General features: G+C 40.2%; 1 protein-coding gene across 1 annotated transcript in view; it reads left to right on the forward strand.

Annotated features, from left to right (window-relative positions):
• PLXDC2 (plexin domain containing 2) overlaps window positions 1–12,791 on the forward strand; it is a 378,653-nt gene that overhangs the window by 321,167 nt on the left and 44,695 nt on the right. Inside the window, exons 10-12 of the mRNA XM_054020649.1 lie at window positions 6,619–6,679; window positions 10,244–10,397; window positions 12,093–12,131. Of these exons, the coding sequence (XP_053876624.1) occupies window positions 6,619–6,679; window positions 10,244–10,397; window positions 12,093–12,131 (254 nt within the window). The remainder of the gene's footprint in view (window positions 1–6,618; window positions 6,680–10,243; window positions 10,398–12,092; window positions 12,132–12,791) is intronic.

Here is a 12,791-nt window from a genome sequence, read left to right on the forward strand (position 1 = left end):
CACACAAGTAAATCTCATTTCAGTCAAACCATTTTGCTTGCACAAATAGGGTAACCAGGATTTAGTACATAATAATCAGTTTCTTTTTTTCTGCCTTTACAGAGGGATGTAGTGGAGGTCTCAGTCTTGGGTCAGTTTTCCAAGGATGATGGAGAAAGGACCTAGGTCAGAGTCAGATTAAGGATTAGGTACTTTAGACCCATACATTGCCCCATTACATCTAATATGAGCTTTCACTTCAAAAGAAAAAAAAGTCTGTAACAACTTTTGACATGAAGTAAAAATGTGCCACAACTGTAATGGGTGCAGCAACATCTGCACACAGCCTGGAACAGAAGCTCTAAGAGATGTGAACCGTCTCATTCATTTCTATGGTCTGTTAATGCTCAGACCCAGTGCACTTGGCAGCCCTGGCAACACCACCTCAGAAAAGGACTCTCTATGTGCACAGGCCCAGCCCACTTACCAACTCACGCAACAGATGCACCCTGGCAATTGGGGTGGGGGTCCTGCTACCACAACCTGCTTGTCCTGGAAGGAGAGAAGACCCCTGCTGACACCGTGTAGCACAACCAGGTCCCGTATCAGTTTAGGCCGCTTAGCAGAGTTGTGATGCAAACAATAATAAATCAAGTGACAAGTAAAGTAGACTAGGAATTTTAATCATTGTGGGGGATGCTTTGGAGACTATTTTATGGGACAGAATATTGTCTGGAATGCACAGATTGGTTACGGGCAGCCAGCCTGGATTCCTATTTGAGAGGCCCCACTTAGCTGATCAGCAGCAATTCTGTGGGGGCTTGCTTGGTGAACGAATTGGGGAGTGAGGCTGCAGGGAGCCTGAGTGACTGTGAACACTGACCTCCCTTGCTCTCTCCTTGCAGAGCTGCTCCACATGTCTGCCTCTGCTCCCAAAGCAGCAGCCCTTTGATCTGCAGCTGGGAAGAAGCCTGCTCTGCTTCTAGCCCTATCCTAGAGAATGGACTTCAGTGCATCCCTTTCCCTGCTTCCAGGGCACTGAGGGACAGACAAAGAGCATGTTCCTTCCCAATGGCCTGCCAAAGGCACTGTTGGGAGGTTATTAAAGATGGGTCGTATTAAACATTCAGAGCTGGCTACTGCTTGCCATCCAGCCTTCTCCCCAGCAGCCAGACTTGCCTGTATTGCTCCCCAAAGCCAGGTCAGACCCCACTGACCAGTTACCTCAGCCAGGTGAGAGAACCCCAGCACAGCTCATTCTCCTGCCCTCCATGCTGCCATGTGCCATGGAGAAGAGAGGGTGCATGTGCTGCTCTTTTGCTGCTGATTTTAGTGCTGCTGCTCTTGGAAGCAGCAGTCTGTTATTTTCCAGCAGCCTCTGCTACCCTTGTGCACACGCTTCAGAACTTGCCTCCTGCTAATGATACAGGAAGCTACCTGCATAGGAAAGGGGAAGTGGCTAGATGTACCAAAAGGAGCAAAGTTACTACTTAAAAAATAAATAAACCAAGAAACTCAATCACGGTGAACCTCATTATTCTATTTAAAAATAAAAAGACAAATGGACGAGCCCAGTTGCACTCTAAAGGAAGTCAGAGTCAAACTTTATTTAGAAATAAAGTTCTACTTTCCTGATAATAATTTATTGTGCAACTTGTCTTTCTAACTAACATTTAACCACATAAGAACTACTCAGCCATTCTTCTTTGATCCGAATTCAGTCTGCGCTCATCTTAGCTAGTTTATTACCTTTACTGCAAAGATCATCTACCTCTTTTAGCCCAGTTTTTTCCTAGGCTCTTCCAACCATAATAATTCCCCGTGGGACTCCTTGTTTCTTGCTGTCTATTCACATGTTGCTGCAAACTAACAAATATTGGGTAATTACACTCACCAGCTTTCAACCTTTTCTGATGTAAACTAACAGCTCTTTATTTCTCCAGTTACATTGGAAATGTTCCCATTTTTACACAATATTGCAGGAGTACTTCACAGAGCGTATTGCTAAGGGTTTTTTGGGAGAGGTGGGTGGGGGGGTTTCCCATCAGACATTCTGACTTGTACAACTGTGGGGCCATCATCAGTCTGCTGCTGATCTGCTGAGACTTCTGCCCCAAATCTGTGGGATTCTTCTTATCATTAACTTTTACATCATAAATCTTGAGATGTTTCTAAAGATTTACTTGCAAATGAAAGTATGTATTCAACAGTGCAGACATGGCTATGACTCATCAATAATTATTTATGCTTCATTAGTCATCATATTTAATTTTTGCATAAATACTAAAATTATACAGTCTCCTTTAAATGGTTTAGGTTTGTTTTAGCTGCTCAGTAGCAGGGCATATAGCAGCCACGTAGGAGCAAATTTGCGCTCAAACTTCCCCTTCCTAGCATTACAAGGACATCCTACTATAGAGAGATCTGTGGAGACTCCAGGAATAGGACCTAGTTAAGCAAGGGGTTTAGGCATGTAATTAAGGAAGGGGTTAGGCATGAGACCACTCACATGCTTAAAGTGAGGCATGGGCTTAAGTACTTTGTACAAAATCTGGGCCATGGGGCACAACCCGTTTTACATCACAGTAATTTACAGTGACACTTAAATGAATTCCATACACATTTATCCAGCTCTGGAGTTGAGATAAGGCAAGTGGGAAACAACAAGAGCAGGAAAATCAATTTCTTTCCACCCTAAGCTGCATGAGAAGAAAATGATATTGGGAGAATGGGAGGACCAAGACAAGGCCTGTCCTGGGGCGAAATGGAGGAAAAGTCAGAGTGAGCATAAAGATAACATTTATATATATATTATTGCTTTCAGTGCTTGTTTCTTACAAACATCAGATGGTGAGGGTGTGGTCTCCAAGAGCAAGTTACTGCATTAAGATAAATCAGTTCAAGTGCAATTTATTAGGGGTTTGCCCCAATGTAACTAGATAGATTGTTAGCTTTAGCAGTATAAGGATTCTATTGTAGAACATGTCACAGGTGCAACGGTTACTGCCACTAAGCCTACCAGTATTTTCCCTGACACTTCCTTTCTCTCTCAATCTACTCTGAGACTGCATTTAAAATTACACTAGTCCATTCAATAATTTAAAACAGTACAGTTGCATTTTCCCTGAACAATAGTGTGCTGTTTGTTTTCAGCCTGCCCACTCTTCTAATTAATCTCCCGGTTACACTTTTATTCAGAGGAATAGGTAAACGTTTTAACCGTGCTGAGTCAATATTTGTGTACAGTGTAGTTATGAAACTGATTCAAAACCTTTGTTGCTGACTGGGTCTTTTCTATGCCCAGGATCTGGGTGTTTGTTTGATGCTTCAGATATCTTGGTAGAGATATTTGGATTGCTATAAATGTGGAAGACAAGTGTCATAGAAGGGGTTGAATCTCCTGATTGTGTTTCGTTCCATCTGTCAGGTACCTAGATTTTTCACTGGGAGTTTTGTCTTTTTCCTTCTCAGTTACTTTCCCCAGTGTATTTATCCTGCACAGAGCATATTGTGCTAAATCTTCTATATTGGGTTACTGTGGGAGCTGGCTGACTTTTTTCCAGCACTGGGCCTCTATAGCAGAAAAAAAGGATAGAGGTTTGGCTACTAGAGTAAATGGAAACTCCTCCTCATCTATCTGTTCTCTACCAAACAGAGGTAAACGGCCTCTAGTAAATCTGATGATGTTGCAGCGTCTTTCTGTCTCTCATAAGTCACAGTGGAAGGATTCATACTTCATTTTTGTGGCATAATGTCAAGTGTGTCAGCCATGCCAAACCATCACCATCACATATGTAAACACTTGAATTTTCCCTCTGCTTCCTAAAATTGCACATCTGTGTTCCATGTAAATAAATAAGGAAGCCAGGAATTCCCTGTTTCTCAAATAGCATCCTTGTTCTCATTTCCTAGAACATGCTATGTTAATTGCTTTGCTAGGAGCAGATCTGGGTCATCACTTGAAAATGAAGTTGTTCTAAAATGGCCGTGTTGACAGATGGCACAAATGGCATAGCTAATCAAATCTACTCCAGTGTTTTCATGGCAGTAGGGAATTATTGCCATGCCAGTAAATGAAAGTCTTATAAATGCTTAATGTAGAGCAGGCGGTGCGCTGTTGTAATGACAGGTTCCAGAATCCTAACTCAGAGATGCAACAGTGATTATATCCTCTAAGACTGGCATTTCCTTGACATGTGTCTCAGAAATATTTTGCAGGCTATTTGTTTGGAGCCAAAACTATCTAATTTCTGATAAAGCTGCTTTCCCATAATATTGTTTGGGATCACCAGTGTGTCAGCAGAAAGTGCTAAATAAGCAGTGTCTAGCCTTTCAAATTCTTTAGAGGGCAGTAATCTTAGGAATGTTTGTTTTACATGTTTTCGATAGGAGCTGTTGCAAATCCTTTCACAGAGCATGGCTGTATTGTTAATTATGACAAATTATATTTCCTACTGCAATATTTCAATGGTTTGCCAAAAAGAAACTTCAAAACAGTAAATGAGTAAGTCTAAAATAAGTTTTATTCATTCAACCTAATGAATTTTAAATTTGGCACTGTCTCGATCCAAGATATAATACAAGATGGTCCTAGATCAGGGGTAGGCAACCTATGGCACGCATGCCGAAGCTGATTTTCAGTGGCACTCACACTGCCTGGGTCCTGGCCACCGGTCCAGGGGGCTCTGCATTTTAATTTAATTTTAAATGAAGCTTCTTAAACATTTTAAAAACCTTATTTACTTTACATACAACAATAGTTTAGTTATATATTATAAACTTATAGAAAGAGACCTTCTAAAAACGTTAAAATGTATTACTGGCATGCGAAACCTTAAATTAGAGTGACTAAATGAAGACTCGGCACAGCACTTCTGAAAGTTTGCCGACCCCTGTCCTAGATACTGCTGGACTCCAGTAAGTGTGGGTGTATAATCTGGCAGTAATTATCTGTGTATAATAATATACTGTGGGGTTGGGTATTTTAGTTTCTAAACATTGGGCCTAATTTTCAGAAGTGCTGAGCCCCCAGCTCTGACTGAAATAAAAAAAAGACCTGCAGGTGCTTAGCCCCTCTGAAAATCAGGCTCTTCTTAGAGTTGGGCAAATATGGTATTGGCAAAGCCATTCAAACATCATTGAAAATTAGGGACTGAATGAGCCTTTTGAGTGTCACATGCAGGTGAGAACCTGGCTTTCACCAGTTCCATTCTGCTCAGGCAAGTCACCCCTCATCTCCCAGTGAGAGAGGAGAACCCTGAGATTGGGAGAAGAGGACACCATCCCTCACCCAGTTTGACACTCCTTCCTTGGCCCCCAAGTGAAGGCAAGGATAAACACACCCCACTGTGGCCTCTGTCAGAGTGGGGTGTGTGTGGAAACTCAGAGCCACCAAAATTCCATGTTACCACCAAATTTGGGAAACCACAAACTTTTTTAGAAAAGGGTTCAAGTGGCCTCCACAGTCTTTTGACCATCTCTAAATGTTTCATGGTTTTAAAAAGATGTCTAGGCACCTTTTAATTATGAAGGGCCAAATAATACCATCCAAATATAGTTAATTGGAGCTGTGGGGGAGATTCCTTATGTTTGGTAATGTGAAGAAAAAGAACTCAAAATAACAGACAGGTGCCAAAAGTGTTTCACCTGTTGCAGTCTTGTACTTGAAAAAGCCCCCTTTTGTTTTGTTCCTTTTACTGACCTTTGTGTCCCATTGTACTCGAACTATGTTGTGCCCATTTATGCTGTGGTACATTATCCCTGGCATGACATAATGCAACATAGTGCCATGCAAAGCCATTTGCTAAACAAATGTGGGCAAAATTTTCAAAGCAGTCTTTGGAAGTCTAGCCACTTGCTTGCCTTTTTAATATAACTTTGCATCTCTATAGTTCCTTCTGTTGAGGGATCTCAAAGTGCTTTACAACCATTAATGAACACTCCTATGAGGTGGGGAGGTCTATGGGACTTATTAACTTAAAACATTACAAGCTGCTTTGAAAGTTTTCTCATTATTTACTGAAATGAGAGAATTTTTAAAACAGGTTATTAACTTCAGTTAATTTGGCAAGAAATTCGTATGTAACCTAAATCGTTTCAGCTAGTAAGGAGATTGAAGCAGCTCTACAGTATTTGCAGACTGCCACTGGGAGTGTTCAGTTGGCTTGTTATATAATCCTGGCATGTTGATCGTACAGCAGTGAGTGTCTTGATGTCTCAGATCACCTAGCCTGATAAAAGGAGAGCAGTAATGACTGATACATTATATCCTTTCTGCTGTTGCTTTTTACAGACTAAGAAGAAGCCAGGACATAATGAATGTAATGACTTAATTCTATATGCTTGAGATCAAATTTAAGCCTATTTGGTGCAGAGAAGCAATTAACCGTCAAAAGGGATGGATACTCTGATATCTAAAAAATGTCTAACTAAAATAAACACCTTTAGATGAAAAGAGCTAAATAATTTAATCATATTTCAGTCAACACACTGTGCTAATCATTCAGATTATAAAATAAATCAATTAATTACAGTCTCTCTGTCTCTCTCTCTCTCCCCCCCCCCCCCCCCCACAACCCCACCTTCCCTACCTCTGTCTGTTTCCATCTGGACTGCGTTTATCTCTTTCATCATTTAAAGATGCTCGAGTGGATTTGATCGCCACCGGCAAGATTGGGTAGACAGTGGCTGTCCTGAAGAGGTAAGAATGTGCTTTACAACCTTGATATGACCACCAAAGGAAATTTGCATAGTTATTATTAGGACCCTACCAAATTCATGGTCCATTTTGGTCAATTTTATGATCATAGGATTTTAAAAATCATAAATTTCATGATTTCAGATATTTAAATCTAAAATTTCACAGTGTTGTAAACTGACCAAAAAAGGAGTTGTAGCGGGGGGTTTCAAGGTTATTTTAGGGGGTTATGGTACTGCTACCCTTCTGCACTGCTGCTGGTGGCAGTTCTGCCTTCAGAGCTGGGCAGCTCTGAAGGCAGAATCCCTGCCAGCAGCAGCCATGCAGAAGTAAGGATGGCACAGTATGGTATTGCCACCCTTACTTCTGCACTGCTGCTGGCAGGGCACTGCCTTCAGAGCTGGGTGCCTGGCCAACAGCTGCCACTCAACAGCTGTCCAGCTCTGAAGGCAGTACAGAAGTAAGGGTGGCAATACCGCAACCTCCCTAAAATAACTTTGTGACCCCCACTGAAACTCCCTTTTGGTCAGGACTCCCAATCTGAGAAACGCTGGTCTCCCCCATGAAATCTGTTTAGTAGAGGGTAAAAGCCCCCAAAAGACCAGATTTCATAGGGGAAGATCAGATTTCACAGTCCATGATGTATTTTTCATGGCCGTGAATTTGTAGGGCCCTAGTTATTATGCCTCTGATTACATTCTGCAGATTATTAAGCAACATTTTTTAAGGCCAAGTGCATGCTACAATTATCCATATACATTACTTAAAAATTGAGTAGGTTGTATTAAAGAAACACTAGGCTGAGCAATGTCATTATTATTTGAAGGTATAAAATGGGCATAATATGATTTTTTTATTTCCATGGAAATATGGTAAATACAAAATTAATGCAGCGAAAAGGCTAATGCTAAACTTGTGACCCTGGTTTGATTGTTGTAGCACTAAGATTCTCATCAGAATCATGGCAGAGGCTGAGCTGTAGTTGACAACTGCCCTTGAGCCTTCCTTGCCTTTGCTCCTCCCCATTTTAGCTGTATGAAAATAGATCCTTGACAGACTCTACAAGAATAGCTCTAGCTAAAGATACAGCCCGAGCATTTTGGTTATGAGTTCTGGCCAAGCCTTTAGCATTAAGTACAGATTTTGCTGTTACTCGTTCTTAAAGACTTGATACATTCAGTTCTCCTTTAAAAAAAGAAAACAACAATAGATATCTGACATGAGGGAGGGTGGGCGGCAATCCTGGGACTGCTGTTGACTACAGGAGATGCAGCCAGAGGGTAAGAAGGCCCAGAGAGGGTCATTTTCATGTCACATTCATTAGTATCTTACATTATGTTGGTCCTTTCCGAGTGGCCTCATTGTACAAGTTTTTTTCATGTGAGGATTTGTGGTAATATGAACTCCTCGTTGTTTTTGCTAATTCATCTAACAGACTTTGATTCTCTCAAAGGCTGATAAAGAGCAATTACTTTCCCTTTTTCAGCACTAAGGGCCAAATTCTGTCTTCAGTTACAACAGCGCAGCCCCAGTGACAGGATACGGCAGGGTATAATTAAAGGCAAAGTATGTCCCCAAGTGTCTGCTTAGAAAAGCACGCTTGATTTTAGTCTCAATAACTGAGTCCAACGCATACACTGATATGAGCCCATTGTGGTGGGGGTATTTTTTTGTTGGAGTTTTTCCTCTTATATAGCCTTAATTGCAAAGTAATGCTGGGTGATTAGGTACAATAATTACATGCTAGCTGGTTGTTATAAAGGCTTGTAGCTTCAGCTTTGCAATTTGCAAACTGAATGTCTAGTGATGGGGTTGCCCTCAGAGTTTTAGTGCTCAGAGAGGTAACTTTTTGAGAACATGCAATTAAGGCTACTAGTAAATCTATCAGTATGGGGCAGAACCTCACAGAATGGTCTCAGATTGAAGGATACTGATGGCCACAGGCCTCTGTTGTGGGTCACACAATGCCACTGCACCCCACCAGGACCTCTGGGAGGCATTTTGTCTTAGGCATATACAATGCCTTCCTGAGCTCTGGGGAATGCTGGTGGACCCTGGCTGCTTGGGCAGATTGTGTCGGCAGCTCCTATTTGCACCCATCCAGTTCTGCTGGCTAGTGACCTCTCCCTTCTTTGCCAAGATCTGTACTAGCAATGCTAGCTCTGTGAAAGCCTTGCATTCCCAGAGCACAAGGCCTCTTTCAGTGAGCTGAGAAGGGGAGCGAGAAGAGATACTCATGCCCCCTCCCTCCCTTGGGCACCTACAGAGGATGCACTCTTTCTGGCCCTATATATTTAGATATACCTGACTTACCTATCAAAAATATTACTAATATGGGGTTGAATTTGAATGAGTTACTGTGTTTTGTGACTAGGAGAGCAACCTTATCTTTGGCATCTCCTGGGGATTTTTTTTCTATTTAAATATATAATATTAACATAAGGACTTGGGTTGGGTTTTTGAGGTGGGGCTGGAAGGGTTGTTTGTTTTGGGGTTAGTATTCGGGTGTTGTTTTTTTTCATTTAATTTCCTAATTTGCTCTTATAAAAGAAAGGGTAGAGGGAAGAGAGGACAGGAAAATAACTTTGCATGTCAAAAATGAAACAATACACACTTGTCTTTGAAGTTCACATTTCACTGAGATGAGCACGCTGCCAGGAAGCAAAGTTCACAACTCTCTGAACAGAATGATGTATGCCGGGTGTGGGTCGGGGATAGTTCAAATATTTGCTGCTGTTTGGCTGGAAATATTTTTCTGCAAAACTGTATTACAGATGCACTGCAATGCAAAGCAAAACAAAACAAACAAGGTTTTAATCTTTACTCCCAATGAATATATAAATGTGACCTCGAGTTAAAAATGTATACATGTGTATGTCTGTGTACACATATGTACATACTCACATATGTGATTTATTATATAAAAATAAAAAGCAAAACTAACTATTTATGTGTGAAGCTATTTTATATATATATATATATATATATATATATATATATATATATATATATATATATAATTATTATTGTCTTTGGTAATTTCCAAGGAAAATGTAATTAATTAAAAATTACAATTAACTATACCTTATTTTTTGTGCTATACCATATTTTCAGTATTTTTATTTTACCCAAACACGTATTTTGCTATGACATGTTTTATGGGACCCAGAAAAAAAGATTGATTGAGGTGTGCATTCCAACTACAATAGCAAAAAAAGAACAACCCTCTCCCCAAAAGTAACTTCCTAGTGATGAATTTAGATGTTAAAACTTTGTGGCAGTAATAATATGCATTTGGTATTCAGAGCCTTCACAGCTTTGTCATCAACAGTTTAGGCATTGTAAATTTTCCAGTTCAATGGAATACTTGTCATTCTACAGAACCCTCTGCAAAGTATTTCACTTTAAAAATAAATACATAAACTCTCCAAATATTCCTTGATTTAGTTTCCATTTTCATTCTTTCTGGCTTGGCAGTTTGTCCATATTCAGACTTTTAGTTCAGTGACAAATGGTCTCCACTGAAAACTAATTTTCTTCTGGCTTGTTTTTGGTGTTTCTCAATAGTCGAAAGATAAGGTCTGTGAGAAGAATGTGGACACAACTGAGAAGCCCCCTCATACCACCACTTCCCTCCAGCCAACTACCACGAGGTTCAGAGTTTTAACCACCACCAAAGGAGCCACTACATCCCACCTGCCAACCAGCCTGCCCACAGAAGGTGGCTTACTATGGAATGCTTTAGTCCATAATGAAAAGTTGTCTTATTTACAATGTTAAGGAGAAAACAAATCTTTTTATTGTTTAAGTTTGCGGTGGGAGGAGGCAAGAGTATTGTTTGCTGTTTGTTTGTTTGTTTTTTGGTTTTTGGAGGGAGAAAACTTAGCATGGAGCAAATATCTGAAGGGATTCCAAAACAAGAAGCTTGGATAGTGATGAAAACCAAAGCCCTAATTTTTCTTCTTAGACAAATGACACAAACTCTGTGTCTTCAAACAGCTCTGTCTGAGCTTCTTAATTCTAACTGCTACATCCTGGCTACCACTACTGCTATCTTGGCCTTTGTCTCAGCATAGACTGCCAATTCTCTGCTCCCACTATGTTCAGTTGGAGTTATTTGTATTACAGTAACGCCTAGAGGTCCCAGCAAGGTTGGAGGCTTCATTGTGCGAGGTGGTGTACAGACATATGGTAAAAGACAGTCAACATTTCAAAGAATTTACAGTTATGAAGCTTAGGAGGTTATTGGTGCTCATTGGAAAAATCAGGCCATATGGGCCCAAAGCAAAGCCCACTGACGTCAATGGAGAGACTCTCATTATTGACTTCAGTGAGATTTGGGACAGGTCCTGAGGGTCCAATGTTGGCCATCTGAAAACAGACACACTCAAAATTAAAGATTTCTTTCGAAATTTGGCACTAACCTTTTGCACCAGTACTGACTGCAGTATTCTTTTCCAGAAAGACCCTTTTCTTTAGGGTCCCAAAGCAAAGGAACAGGATTGAGAGATAATGTGGGAACTCACATTTGTAGCTGTTCCTCTGACTTCAGAGCTTATACTGCCATCCTGCAGATAAGATAGTCTAGCCTCCTGCATCTGGTAGAAGTTCGGCTGGATAGAAAAGCTACTTACAATGAATCAAGTAGCAACTATAAAATATAATGGCAGCTCTTCTTCTAGCAGAATTGCCTGTTAATATAATGGAAGCTGTACAGTGTGGCCAGAATTTTTTAATAGATTCTGGCAGGAACATTTCTAGCTTCAAGATATTCAAGCATTAATCCTAAAACTGAAGATGTTACAAGGTGAGAGTCTATTGATGAAAAGGACCGGTTTTCATTGCAGCAAAGCAGCAAGAAAAGTTTAGAAGCTGTCACTACAGGATTTGTAGCTTTATTCCTGAATGCTCATTTGCTAATAATGCCCCAGATATTTGGCTCATCCAGTGTACAAGTAATAAGAGAAATCTGGAAATGTATAGAGACTTTGCAACTGGTATATTTTTCCAATTATTTCTTATGGGAACAGTTAATAATTGTTTTATTTTACTGTCAAATGCTACCTGAGTCCTGAATATGTCATGTGACCTACAGAGTCAGTCATACAAATAATCATACGTATATTACATATACATGGCAAAGGTAAAGGTGCTTTTAAAAGTTATGGGCCAGATGCTCATACCTTTGTTCATTTTGAATTCTACCTTACTCCACTGATAGTCCTTTAGATGTCTTAGAACTATTAGGGGAGTAAGGTACTACTCAGTATGAAGAAAAGGATCAAGCCCTACATGAGTAGAACACCAAATTCTATTCTGATGGTTAAATCTGTTGGACATTAGAATATCATTAAAGAGATCTATGACCTAATTAAACTAGGTTTCCTGTATTAGTAATGGTGAATTTCTTTTTTAGATGATACCAAGATAGCACTGCACCTAAAAGATAATGGAGGTAAGAGGTAATTTTTGTGTGTGTGTAAACAATGTCAATAGGTTATATAACTACAGCCTGCTCAGCTTAATTAATCTAAATCAGAGTGTAGAAATGTCTTATACCAGGCCCCCAAGAGACTTAAATTATCCACATCTCTATGGCAGAGTACCATGGCAAAAAGGCTAAGCAACTGCTTAGTAAATCAAATGTTTACAACAGTCTTTATAACTCATTAGCGTAACAGTAAAATAACTTTAGCATTCAAAAAGTGGATCTATTAAAGGCAAAAATCTAGGGGAGAAGATGATTTGGGGGAGTGGGGCTGGTGAAAGTTTTTTAATAACAGTATTCATATATGTGTTCCATTGTGATACGTTCTTTATAAGGTACTATAAGCTACAGTATTTGTTTTTATCACAGTTTACTGTTGCTATCCGCATGTATTCTCCGATTAGGAATATAATATTATATATTATACTATATGGCCCCTTTCCAATGGAGCTCTGCAAGAGACCACCCCCCACAGTCCTCTTGGCAGTATCAGCATCTCAGTTCATGCTCCCTTTGAAATTGTTGAGAGTTTTGCCGTTGACTTCAAGAGAAGTAGGATTGAGTCACTAAACCAGGGGTGGGCAAACTTTTTGGCCCAAGGGCCACATCTGGGTATGGAAATTGTAT

Source organism: Malaclemys terrapin, chromosome 2 (assembly GCF_027887155.1).
Source record: "Malaclemys terrapin pileata isolate rMalTer1 chromosome 2, rMalTer1.hap1, whole genome shotgun sequence".
Taxonomy (NCBI): Eukaryota; Metazoa; Chordata; order Testudines; family Emydidae; genus Malaclemys; species Malaclemys terrapin.